Here is a 12,973-nt window from a genome sequence, read left to right on the forward strand (position 1 = left end):
CTTACTAAGCTAAGATCACTGAGTGCTGTGTTAAGTGGTAGGAGAGCCTGAAGATCTATCACCAAGCAGCTGGCAGGCGGAGCAGTTTGCAGCACGTTGGAGCAGCCCATGGAACAGTGAGCAGTGTGGAGCGGTTTGTGGGGGCGGCTGGCGTGGTTCACGGGTCTGCTGGAGGAGCGGCACAGCTGGTGGAGTGGAGCCAGTCGTGGTGAAGGCTGCAGCAGAACTCCACGGAGAAGCGGGGCAGTCGGCCCTGGCCCACGTAAGGTGTCCCTAGCACCCTGTGTGTGCCCCCCCCCCATTTCCACCCAGGCTGGGGGGGGGTAAAACTCTGCAGATAAACTTTTGAACTCTGGGGTGGCACTGACCGGAGACTGAGACTTTTGGGTTGTTGGACTTTGGGGTGATTGGACTTAAGACCCTAAGGACAGTGCCAAATGTACTTGGAGGGGGGTTTTGCTTATGGTTTGTGTATAGTCCTGTTTGTGGTGTCTCTCCAACGTGATGCCACATTGTTTCCCTCCTTTATTAAAAGGATTTTGCTACACTCAGACTTCGTGCTTGCGAGTGGGGAAGTATTGCCTCCTAGAGGCGCCCGGGGGGGTGGTAGGTAATTGTCCCAGGTCACTGGGTGGGGGCTCGAGCCGGTTTTGCATTGTGTTATTGAAACGGAACCCCTGGATACTGAACCCGGCCCTTGTTGCTGCCAACTCAGAGGGGCAGAAGGGTTACACAAGTAAGGAAGAGTTCAGAGCTATAAGAATGATTGGAAGTCTGGAAAACCTGCCTTACAGGGAGATACAAAAGGATATTGATCTATTTAGCTTAACGGTTAAGAGGTAACTTGATCACAATCTGTATGTATGTATATAGGGAGAAAAATGTTGATGGGGGGGCTCTTTAAACGCACAGAAAAAGGTATAATTCTAGCAGAAAAAGGTATAACCTGATCCAATGGCTAGTAGCTGAAGCTAGATAAATTCAGGCTACAATTAAGGCACAACGTTAATAGTGAGGGTAATTTAACCTTTGGAACAGCTTACCTAAGGACATGGTAGATTCTCTGTCTCCTGAAGTGTTTAAATCAAGATGGGATGTCTTTCTGAATTATATGCTCTAGTTCAACCACATACTGTTTTGATGCAGGAATAAGAGTGAAATTCTATGGCCTATGTTATGTCAGAGATCAGGCTAGATCATAATGGTCCCCTCTAACATTATTTTTTTTAAATATATAACAGCTCTTAGTGGGCCCTTCACTCTCCAAAAGCCTGGGTTAAAACATGAGCCTTGCAGTGTGCCCTGAAGTTCAACTGATTTTGCTATTTCAAACTAATGGGGAGGAGCAGAAGTGAAATGCAGAGTTGTGGGCCCCTCAGGATAAACACTCTGCCAAAAGCCTCCACTGTATAGAAGGGATTCTAGTTTAAGCATCTCTGCTGACTACAGCTGCAGTTGAATGGCATGAGGAGAGAAGCTCTCTCTTTTCTATATGCAGATCCCCAGGGCATTTTTAACAGTAATACCCTGTCAGCAAAGAGCCCAGTATTATGATGGATTTTAGAGAAGCAGGTGCAATTTGTCCACAAGGAATCCTGGTATGACATAAGATCTGATAATCAACTACAGATTAGTTTAAAAAAAGGAGAAATGTAAATGTTGATCTAACAATTGACTAATAGCACCCATGGAGTTCAAGTTATGAAAACAAACAGGAAGCAACCTTGAGCTTTTAGCAAAGAAATGTAAAGCTAAATTAGCATTACAGCTGGATTATAAACAAATATTACCTTAAGAGCCATTGGTTAATTTCTTTGTTCAAGAATTGTCTTTCACTCTGAAAGCAATAAAGACATCTTTATAATAATGCTACATAGCATTTTTAATGCTTTACGAACCAACTGATACATCTTCCAAATACTCCAAGGAGGTGGTAAGTATTATCTCCTTTTTACAGAGGAAACTAAAACATTTTACAGACAAAATTTTCAAAAAGTGGCCACTAATTTTGGGGTCCTTAATTTTTTGGGTGTCCAATTTTACAGAGCGTGGGTTTGACTTTCAGATGTGCTGAGCACCTACGTCTCTCACTGATTTCAACTGGTGCTCCATACCTTTGAAAATCATGGCCTACACACCAACACAATAGCCTCATTTGAAAATGTTGGCCTAATGCAAGTCCACATATTGAGTCAATGTTTAGAACTCCCATCTCTCAGTCCCTTGCCCCATTAACTTGATAACAGCATCTCTGATCAGGATCATGAAGTAATTTGTCATGATATGCAAACTTATTAAATGTTGTATAATTTAATGCCACCTCCCAACTATTGTTTAAAAGTACTCTGTTTTTTTGGTAAAGCTTTACTGCTCCAAAAAACTTTAAAATTGTATTTCTTGATTGCAAATTTTGAGCAAGAATATTTCAATATATTAACAACAGAGCAGTTTTTAAACTAAGAGATGGGGGAAAGCCAATTGCTGCAGAGGAGTATGTGGATCGGACGGAGACTTTTCTTAGAGGAGAGTCTATTGATAGAGATTCTCTAGGTTTTAGTCAGGAGGAGAGGATGGAAGAGGCTAAAGTATGGGCCAGATCAGACAAGAAACATTCACATAAAAAAGAATGTGACAGATCAGAAAAGGGCAGACAAATAAACAGTGACAAGTTTTTAAAGTGCATGTACACAAATGCTAGAAGTCTAAATAATAAGATGGATGAACTAGAATGCCTCATGTTAAAAGGAGGATATTGATATAATAGGCATCACAGAAACCTGGTGGAGTGAGGACAATCAATGGGACACAATCATTCCAGGGTACAAAATATATTGGAAGGACAGAACAGGTCATGTGTGTGTGTGGAGGGGGAGGGGAGTGGCACTATATGTTAAAGAAAATGTAGAATCAAATGAAGTAAAAATCTTAAATGAACCCACATGTTCTATAGAATCTCTATGGATAGTAATTCCATGGTCTAATAAGAATATAACAGTAGGGATCTATTATCAATCACCTGACCAGGACAGTGATAGTGACTATGAAATTCTAAGGGAGATTAGAGAGGCTATCAAAATAAAGAACTCAGTAATAGTGGGGGATTTCAATTATCCCCATATTGACTGGGTACATGTCTCCTCAGGACGAAATGCAGAGACAAAATTTCTCGATACTTTAAATAACTGCTTCTTGGAGCAGCTGGTACAGGAACCCACAAGGGGAGAGGCAATTCTCGATTTAGTCCTGAGTGGAGCGCAGGATCTGGTCCAAGAGGTAACTATAACACTATATTATAGTGACCATAATATAACAACATTTAATATTTCTGTGGTGGGAAGAACATCTCAGCAGCCCAATAGTGTGGCATTTAATTTCAGAAAGGGGAACCATGCAAAAATGAGGAGGTTAGTTAAACAGAAATTAAAAGGTACAGTGACTAAAGTGAAATTCCTGCAAGCTGCATGGACACTTTCCAAAGACACCATAATAGAGGCCCAACTTAAATGTATACCCCAAATTTAAAAAAAACGTAACAGTAACAAGTCACCGGAATCAGATGGCATTCACCCAAGAGTTCTGAAAGAACTCAAATGTGAAATTGCAGAACTATTAACTATGGTTTGTAACATGTCCTTTAAATCAGCTTCTGTACCCAATGACTGGAAGATAGCTAATGTAATGCCAATATTTAAAAAGGGCTCTAGAGGTGATCCAGGCAATTACAGACAGGTAAGTCTAACATCAGTACCAGGTAAATTAGTTAAAACAATAGTAAAGAAAAAAATTGTCAGACACATAGAAGAACATAAATTGTTGGGCAAAAGTCAACATGGTTTCTGTAAAGGGAAATCATGTCTTACTAATCTATTAGAGTTCTTTGAAGGGGTCAACAAACATGTGGACAAGGGGGATCCAGTGGACATAGTGTACTTAGATTTCCAGAAAGCCTTTGACAAGGTCCCTCACCAAAGGCTCTTATGTAAATTAAGTTGTCATGGGATAAGAGGGAAGATCCTTTCATGGACTGAGAACTGGTTAAAAGACAAGGAACACAGGGTAGGACAAGTGGTAAATTTTCAGAATGGAGAGGGGTAACTAGTGGTGTTCCCCAAGGGTCAGTCCTAATACCAATCCTATTCAACTTATCCATCAATGATCTGGAGAAAGGGGTAAACAGTGAGGTGGCAAAGTTTGCAGATGATACTAAACTGTTCAAGATAGTTAAGAAAGACCAAAGCAGACTGTGAAGAACTTCAAAAAGATCTCACAAAACTAAGTGATTTTGCAACAAAATGGCAAATGAAATTTAATGTGGGTAAAAGTAAAGTAATGCACATTGGAAAAAATAACCCCAACTATACATACAATATGATGGGAACCAATTTAGCTGCAACTAATCAGGAACGAGATATTGGAGTCATCGTGGATAGTTCTCTGAAGACGTCCCCGCAGTGTGCAGCGGCAGTCAAAAAAGCAAACAGGATGTTAGGAATCATTAAAAAAGGGATAGAGAATAAGACGGAGAATATCTTATTGCCCTTATATAAATCCATGGTACACCCACATCTTGAATACTGGGTACAGATGTGGTCTCCTCGTCTCAAAAAAGATATACTGGTATTAGAAAAGATTCAGAGAAGGGCAACTAAAATGATTAGGGGTTTGGAACGGGTCCCATATGAGGAGAGATTAAAGAGGCTAGGACTTTTCAGCTTGAAAAAGAGGAGACTAAGGGGGGATATGATAGAGATATATAAAATCATGAGTGATGTGGAGAAAAGTAAATAACTTTTCCTTATTCACTGTTCCCATAATATAAGAAGTAGGCCACCAAATGAAATTAATGGGCAGCAGGTTTAAAACAAATAAAAGGAAGTTCTTCTTCACACCGCGCAGAGTCAACCTGTGGAACTCCTTGCCTGAGGAGGTTGTGAAGGCTAGGACTAACAGGGTTTAAAAGAGAACTAGATAAATTCATGGAGATTAAGTCCATAAATGGCTATTAGCCAGGATGGGTAAGGAATGGTGTCCCTAGCCTCTGTTTGTCAGAGGGTGGAGATGGATGACAGGAGAGAGATCAGTTGATCATTGCCTGTTAGGTTCACTCCCTCTGGGGCAGCTGGCATTGGCCACTGTTGGTAGACAGGATACTGGGCTGGATGGACCTTTGGTCTGATCCAGTATGGCCATTCTTATGTTCAACAAATATTGTAGAAAATTATAAGCAACCATACAATTAAAATAAACTATTAAGAAATCAAGTAACTGTCAGATTCCTTGATTCGCCATTCAAGTCTTTCTTGTAAAATGTCTGAAATTCCATGCTAACCCAGACACCTTTTGAAACTTAATTCTTGTGAAACTCTCTTTCAATGCACAGTAAATCAAATGAAACCTAAATTATCTACAAATTTAACTGGAGTTTAAATATCATTTCCTAAGAGGCTCATTTTAAAAATACTTATAGAAAATTGACTGTAAAAAGTCACATACACACACACACCCTGGTTGTCTTTCTAGGATGCATTTTTGTTAAACTGGTGTTCAGATAATCAGGAATGAAATCGTAAGTATAAAATGTTTTTGTAAACTCTAAGGTACTTACTGTATGGTTGCTGTGCCACTTGTTATAGCATCGACCATTCCCCTTTGTAATGGTTCTACAATATGTTCAGCCAGCAGAATTACTCCATTCAAAGGACTTTAGTAGGGCTGAAGTTGCTATGGAGACAATTTTGCATAAGCCAAACAAGAAGCTGTTAAGCCTAGTCACAGAGCCAGATCTTCAACCTGGGTAAAGTGTCACAGCTCAACTGAAATCAGTGTAGCTATGACATTTTACAGCAGCTGAGGAGCTGGCTTCAGGCGTCCTTGACAATAGATATACTGTGGTTAATTTTTAGCAAGATATTAATTATTTAAGTAATTTGCTTTACAGAGGCAATGGGCCACATTCAGCCCTTGAGCTGCACTAGTTTATCACTTGCCATTGTTCCATGGGAATGTTTGATAAATTCTCAGCCGTGCAATGAACGCTCAGTGCCACCATGCTCCCAGCTGTGCAATGTAACTGTGGAGAACATTTTCAGTGTGAATATTGTTAGGTTCTGTACCAGTGAATACTGCTGAAAAAAATCTTGTCTGTGTCTGTCAAAACTAGTGAGAAATAATGAACATGGAATAAAAACACTTACATATAAATGGTCAGAAACTACAATATCATCAGCCTCATTGCCAGGACACATGGAAACCTATATAAAGCTAACGCTAATAGATTACCATTTGTAAACTTGGATTCAGTGGCTGATGGCCAACCCCTTTGCCAGTGCCAGTGTTTAGTGATGTCTAAGTGTTGGTCCCTAGGTGAAATCCATCAATATACCCATGTGTTCTGTGTGCTAAGACATATATGTAGTGGACTTGTGGGCTATAAGGTTTTACACTGCATTAAAAAATAAGGGTTTTTTTGTACATAATTATACATTTGTAAGTTCAACTTTCATGATAAAGAGAGTGCACTACAGTACTTGTATTAGATTAATTGAAAAATACTATTTCTTTTGTTTTTTACTGTGAAAATATTTGTAATAAAAAATAAATATAAAGTGAGCACTGTACAGTTTGTATTCTGTGTAGTAATTGAAATCAATATATTTTAAAATGTTGAAAACATCCAAAATATTTAAATAAATAATATTCTATTATTACGAGCGCAATTAATCGTGTTATTAATCGCGATCAATTTTTTTTTAAATTGCTTGACAGCCCTAATATATCAATGAAGATAAACCCTGAAGTTTTTGTTCAGGCAAAACAGCTGTATAAGTCAACAGATATTTTCAACAACAAAAAAGGACTCACCAATGTGTCAAATTCTGTCCATATTCAAACCCATTGCAACTCCACTGACATCAAGTGAGTTGCGGCAATGTGAGTACAGATTTGGCTCATAGGGTTCAGGATACACACAGCTGCAGTATCTTATAGTAGAAGACCAAGACAACTCTATTCCTTCAGCAAAGTCAATTATTTGTGCTTAGAAAACTGGTCAGTGCAGCTGGAAGATGTCAGATTTACCACAGATTATTTTCAGTGCCAGATTCTGAGAGGTTTAAAAAAAAAAAAAAAGAGAGATGATGGCTGTCACAGTTCAGGGCAACTGCACCTGTTACCCACTTATGGTCCAGCGAGGGTACACACTATAGACTGCTGGCCCTCAACTGACACCTCTCTTTGGCAGAGATCTATGTCTCTGTGCACCGCTCCCTGGCTAGACTGTGACCTCCCCAGCAAAATCAGGATGCCTAAGATGGTCTGTTTTACTTTTCTCTTCAGAGATAGTAAACAGTGTAATTGACACATTTAATTTATTATGTGGCTCTTTCTAAGCAAGCACATTTATTCATAAGGTAAAAGCATTACAGAGAAAACAATAAAAGAACCTACACAAATGCTAATTAGCTTACCAGAGCTCATCCCCTGACTCAAACAAGGACTCTGCCCAGTGAACAGTCCTTCAAACACCACCCAGGTGTTTTCCTGTGGTCACAGCTTCGGCTCAGGACAAGCCTACTTGTGAGTTAGTGAGAACTCTCCTGAGTTCTTGCATAACTGGAAGAGGCATATTTGCATATCCCTTAAAAGAAGTTACATACAATCCCACAATAGTACATAAACATTTGCCTTTTTAATACAATGAACACCTAAAATACTTAAACTTAATTCAGTAAGGTGTGTCCAGGATTTTGCAGGATTCTGTCATATTTGTCACACTGGCCAAACATGTAGTCAGTGTTTCAAACACTAGCTAATCCATCATCATCTTCAGCTCTTGCAAATTATTGCAGCTTTTACTACAGTTCTTGTCAGTTCAGCTTTGGTCCAGGAGCATCTGTTTCATGGTCTCCCACCCAATCCCCCTGATTTCCCTGGCTCTGCAAAGAAAAACTAGAGGGCTCACTAATTCATGGGGGTTACAATAATAAATGAAAGACGTTAAGGGGGGGGAATTATCTTTTTTTTTTTAATTTATGCATCAACAGTCCCTGTATCTAGTCAGTTTCACTGTTTTCCCCTGTGTCCTCAGCTAGTCAGATTCCCCCTAGCTGAAAAAACCCTCATAAGCATCATCATGACAGCAGACAACAACATTTTGAAATTCTTTCAAAGGATTTAAAAAAAATGCCTGGACAGCCTATTTAAAGGGATTCTATGAAAAATCAGACTGTTTTGAAATTAATAATTTTCAAAACAATTCAGACTGACAATGTCCCCGTTAGTGTTATGCGGGTGAAACGGACTGGATATGCATTTGTTTTATGATTAAATGAACTACTTGCTGTTTTCCCATAGTGGCAACTGCCTACCACACAGGTTTCTCTCTCAACACTGGTGAGAGAAGCCTGGTTACAAGCCACCTCTACTCTTTAGCTTAAATGGTGAAAGTTGGTGGACAGGCCAGTTTGAGTGTGCAACTGGAGGCTGGCAAAGACTACTGAGGAAAAGGCGATTAATCAGTGCAACTCCAGCTGTTCAGGCTGCCAACCTTCTCTAAAAAGAATCACTTTTTGAGACCACCGCCCCTTTGACTCATTGGAGGTGGCAGCCAGTGTCCATTGCTGGTATATTCTACTGCTCTCGGGGCCCTGATGTCTGAATAAACCTGGATAAAACGTATCCTGTTGTGTGATCTCACCTTCTTCTCCATCATCCAAGGAATGTACAAGTTATCCCTGCTATTTACAATATCCAATTCAAGAGAGTAAGAAAGGAAATCAAGTAAAAGTAAAAAAGTCCTCTTAAAGAACCAATATCACTTCCCAGGACTATAGAATAACATGATATTTTGTGTACTTCCTGCCACAAGTATGCTGGATATTTAATTTTTATGCTTGTTTAAATCTCAGTAAGTTTAAGGCCCTTTGTTGACCATACCATCAATGGCCTTGCATACACTAGCAAACTGCAAAGCTGTGATTCACAGCTGGTGCAGTTTTTCCAGTGATAATGATGAAAGCTCTAGAGTCAACATCAATTACAGCACAAAGTTTGCTAATGCACGTGCAAAGTAGGAAATAAGTCCCAGATTCTCAAAGGTATTTAGGCCAATTCACTAGCAGTTTAGAATAGGAAATGGAAAAGCAAATCTCTCCCGCAGGTCTGGAGTGAAATTCACCATTGTGGAAAGGGTTGCACAAGACCTTACACTGCTGAAATCCCACTTAGCACCTCAAAATATGGCTTGACAGTGTCCTATGCAAGGATTAATTTTATCATTAATACATCTGCCAGATTTACACATTAAGCAACTTGGAAAATTTTGTATGCCCTGTCTTTCCTATATTCTGAAGGTGTGCTGGCTAGACAAAGCGTCAAACATTAACATCCTTGAAAGAACAAAAACAACCAGCACTGAGGCAATGATTATCAAAGCTCAGCTCGGATGGGCAGGTCATGTTATCTGAATGGGCGTTGACAGACTCTCAGAAAAAGGCCTCTGTGGCAAGTGGAAACTTGAAAAGCGCAGGAAGGATGGTCAATGCAGATACTTCAAAGATACCCTTAACCAAAAATCTCAGTTCATGATGCATAAATATTGATAACTTCAAAGTCATAGCCAAGGGCAGACCTGAATGGAGAGCAACTATCAATAAAGGTTGTAAACACTTTGAAAATGACAAATGCAAAAAAACAAAAAAAACAACAACAAAAATTGAAAAAAGGGACATGCACTATGCCAAGTCTTCAGGGGGAGCCTACACATTCTTCTGTGACACCTGTTTGCAACCTTGGTCTTCACATTTCAGACTATACAGCCATAAGAGAACATGTCAGATGCCATGACATCAACATCGGATACGACAGAGAAGTCATATACACGGGCCATGAATGGAAGAGTACCTGAGAATGTAAACAAATCGCCAAGACAACAGAGCTTTAAAACTATGTATCACATTTTAATTCAGTTTAACCCTGGGAAAGAAAAATCAGTGATGTCAGGGTTCCCGCCCCCCCCACTCTGAACTCTGGGGTACAGATGTGGGGACCCGCATGAAAAAACCCCTAAGCTTATATTCTACCAGCTTAGATTAAAAACTTCCCCAAGGCACAAACGCCTTTCCTTGTCCTTGGGCGGTCTTGCTGCCACCACCAAGTGAATTACACAAAAATTCAGGGGAGGGTCACTTGGAATCCCTATCCCCCAAAAATATCCCCCTCCTCAAAGCCCTTTCACTCTCCCTTCCTGCTGGCCTGGGGTTCCATTCACTCAGCTGCCAGCCGGGGTCCCAGCCGGCGGCTCCGCTCAGCCTCCTGCCGTTCACGAGGCTGGCAGGAGGCTGAGCGGGGCTGGTGGCCGAGACCCTGGCTGGCAAGGGGCTGGCAGCCGGAACCCCAGATCATCAGTGGGCTGAGCAGGGCCGGTGGCCGGGACCCCAGACTGGCAGCGGGCTGAGCTGCTCAGCCCGCTGCCGGTCTGGGGTTCCATCCGCTGGCTCCTGCCAGCCAGGGTCCAGCCACCGGCCCCGCTCAGCCTGCTCAGCCCACTGCCAGCCAGGGTCCCAGCCGCCGGCCCTGGTCAGCCTGCTCAGCCCACTGCCAGCCGGAGTCCCGGACGCCAGATCTTCTTAGCCTCCTGCCGCCCTGGGTGAATGGAACCCCAGGCCAGCAGGAGGCTGAGTGGGGCCGGTGGCCGGGACCCCGACTGGCAGCAGGCTGAGCGGGGCTGGCGGCTGGGACCTCAGCCCACTGCCAGCCGGGGTCCCAGCTGCCAGCTTTGCTCAGCCTCCTGCCAGCCTGGGTGAACGGAACCCCAGGCCGGCGGATGGAACACTGGGCGAATGGAACCCCAGGCCGGCGGATGGAACACTGGGCGAATGGAACCCCAGGCCGGCGGACGGAACCCTGGGTGAACGGAACTCCAGGCCGGTGGACGGAACCCTGGGCTGAGTGGAGCCGGATGGGACCCCAGCAGGCTGAGCGGGGCTGGTGGCTGGGACCCCAGCTGGCAGGAGCCGACCCACTGCCGGCCCTGCTCAGCCCGCTGCCAGCTGAGTGAACAGAACCCCAGGCCGGCAGCAGGCTCAGCAGCAGCCAGGACCCGCAGGACCTGCCATTAAAAAAAAAAATCGTCTCGCATGCCACCTTTGGCATGTGTACCGTAGGCTGAGGCCCCCTGTTCTAGTGCACACTGTGTGTACTGTACTTTATGGTAATTTTCACCATACGCGATTTTCCTCTTATGCGGTGACTTTAGAACCTAACCCCTGTGTAAGACGTAAAACTCCACTGCAGTGTAAAAAAAAAAAAAAAATTTTGGGCACCGCTTTTTGGCACCCCCAAATCTTGGCTCCCTAGGCGTTCACCTAGTTCGCCTAGTGGTTACACTGGCCCTGATAGTATCCCCAGCCCAGGTGATGTGACAGCCAGTGGTGGATTTAGAGTTAGTGGGGCCCCCCAGCCCTGTGCTCAGCTTCATTTTGGGGGCTTCTCCTTGGGACCCAGACAAGAAAAAGAACATTCTCTCTTATCTCCCCCGCCCCCGTTTTTCATTCTTTTTTTCTTCATCCTTTTCCTATAAGTAATAGCAAGTAAATGAAAATAAAGTGAGGTACCTTGATTGTTCTTGTAGTCTAACTTATTTTTCCACAAACCACTTGAAAATCACAGAGGGTCTCGATGGACTACTTAATGATCTTTCCAAATATTGTAAAAAAATGTTCAGGTGCCAGGTCTGGTCAGGAGCTAGGGTCAGTAGTGTAGCTGGTGGGATTCAGCAGAAGCAGCTGCTTCAGCTCAGGCCGGCAGGCACGGAAGCAGCGCCTGCCGGCTGCACGGCCGGAGGAGCCGCGGGGTGGCAGCAGCAGCCCAGCGCAGAAGCCACGCCTGCCGGGCCCGCACTGCCCGCCGCACAGCCGGAGGAGCCACGGGGCGGCACGCTGCGCGGAAGCACAGGAGAGAAGGTGAGCGGGGGATGGTGGTGGTCCGGTCTGGGGGCGTGGCCAGAGGGGGGGAGCCAAGGGGGCGTGGCCAGAGGGGGAAGCCAAGGGGGCGTGGCCAGATCCCGCGCTGAGGACGAGAGGTAAATCAATCTAAGATACTTTGACTTCAGCTACGCAATTCACTTAGCGTATCTTAGATCAATCCCCCCCCCCCCCAGCGTAGACCAGCCCTAAGGTGCCACGAGTACTCCTGTTCTTTTTGTGGATACAGACTAACACAGCTGTTACTCAAACTCATATAAGTGATAATATCACAGTGAAAACAATATGGGATTAGTTTAACCTTTGCAAGAAGCATCATTCACTGACTCTTCCCACTCCCTCCCCCAACTGTACCTAAGCTGGTACTCTTCCAGGAGCAGGGACACTACCAGCTGCTGCTGAGGCTCAGTGGCTGCTTCAGCTCCTTCGATATTCACAGATTGCTCCTGTTGCTACATGCTGGGCAGTCCTGAAAACTGGGGGAATATATATGACCTTTTCAGTCATTGGAAGAGCTGCCCCTGCTGGCTCCAAAAGACCATGGCTCACGAGAGAGAGGCACTACTGGGTTTGGGATAGTCCTTAGTTCCTTTGAGAAGTTCATTCCACAGTCAGGGACCAGCCTGCAGCAGTAATTACTAATGAGCGAGTAATAATAATTTGTCCTTTGTTATTAGGGAGAGGTCCACACTGGAATCAAGAATATGAATTCCTCCTCCTACTCCCCAACTCTGGGAGAGTTCAGATTCGGATCTGAATGACTCAGGATTTAAACGTACCAGGTCAAGTACACCAGGCCCTAATAATACTGCGTAGAAAAGCTCCCACAACTCAGGAGTGTGGCTGCATCCAATTAAACATTCTTCGCTGCATTTCCAGCAGCAGCCTGCAGATGGGGCCAGGCCGCCCCGGGATGGATCTGCGTTCCATATCGCACATGCGCAGCAATCATACATTGTTTATTTCGGGCATGAAATAATCGGCCAACTGCG

The 12,973-nt window shown here is 43.6% G+C and overlaps 1 protein-coding gene across 26 annotated transcripts in view; it reads right to left on the reverse strand.

Moving 5' to 3' along the window:
- The window catches only part of LOC120405806 (WD repeat-containing protein 64-like), an 89,414-nt gene extending 76,516 nt beyond the window's left edge, over positions 1-12,898 (reverse strand). For 19 of the 26 annotated variants that reach the window (XR_005598899.1, XR_005598897.1, XR_005598896.1 and 16 more), the window contains exons 1-4: positions 12,761-12,898; positions 6,862-7,102; positions 5,606-5,721; positions 1,791-1,837 (exon numbers count right to left, since the gene is read on the reverse strand). Coding sequence is in view for 18 of the 26 variants with exons in the window: in XM_039539578.1 (XP_039395512.1) it covers positions 1,791-1,802 (12 nt within the window). In the remaining 8 variants the exon portion in view is untranslated. Of the gene's footprint in view, positions 1-1,790; positions 1,838-5,605; positions 5,722-6,861; positions 7,103-7,466; positions 7,484-12,335; positions 12,506-12,760 lie in introns of those variants that run through there. The other 7 variants (XM_039539570.1, XM_039539564.1, XM_039539562.1 and 4 more) reach the window with 6 other exon arrangements.
- Between the last annotated feature and the right edge of the window lie 75 nt (positions 12,899-12,973).

The sequence above is a fragment of the Mauremys reevesii genome, linkage group 5 (assembly GCF_016161935.1).
Source record: "Mauremys reevesii isolate NIE-2019 linkage group 5, ASM1616193v1, whole genome shotgun sequence".
In the NCBI taxonomy this organism is placed as follows: Eukaryota; Metazoa; Chordata; order Testudines; family Geoemydidae; genus Mauremys; species Mauremys reevesii.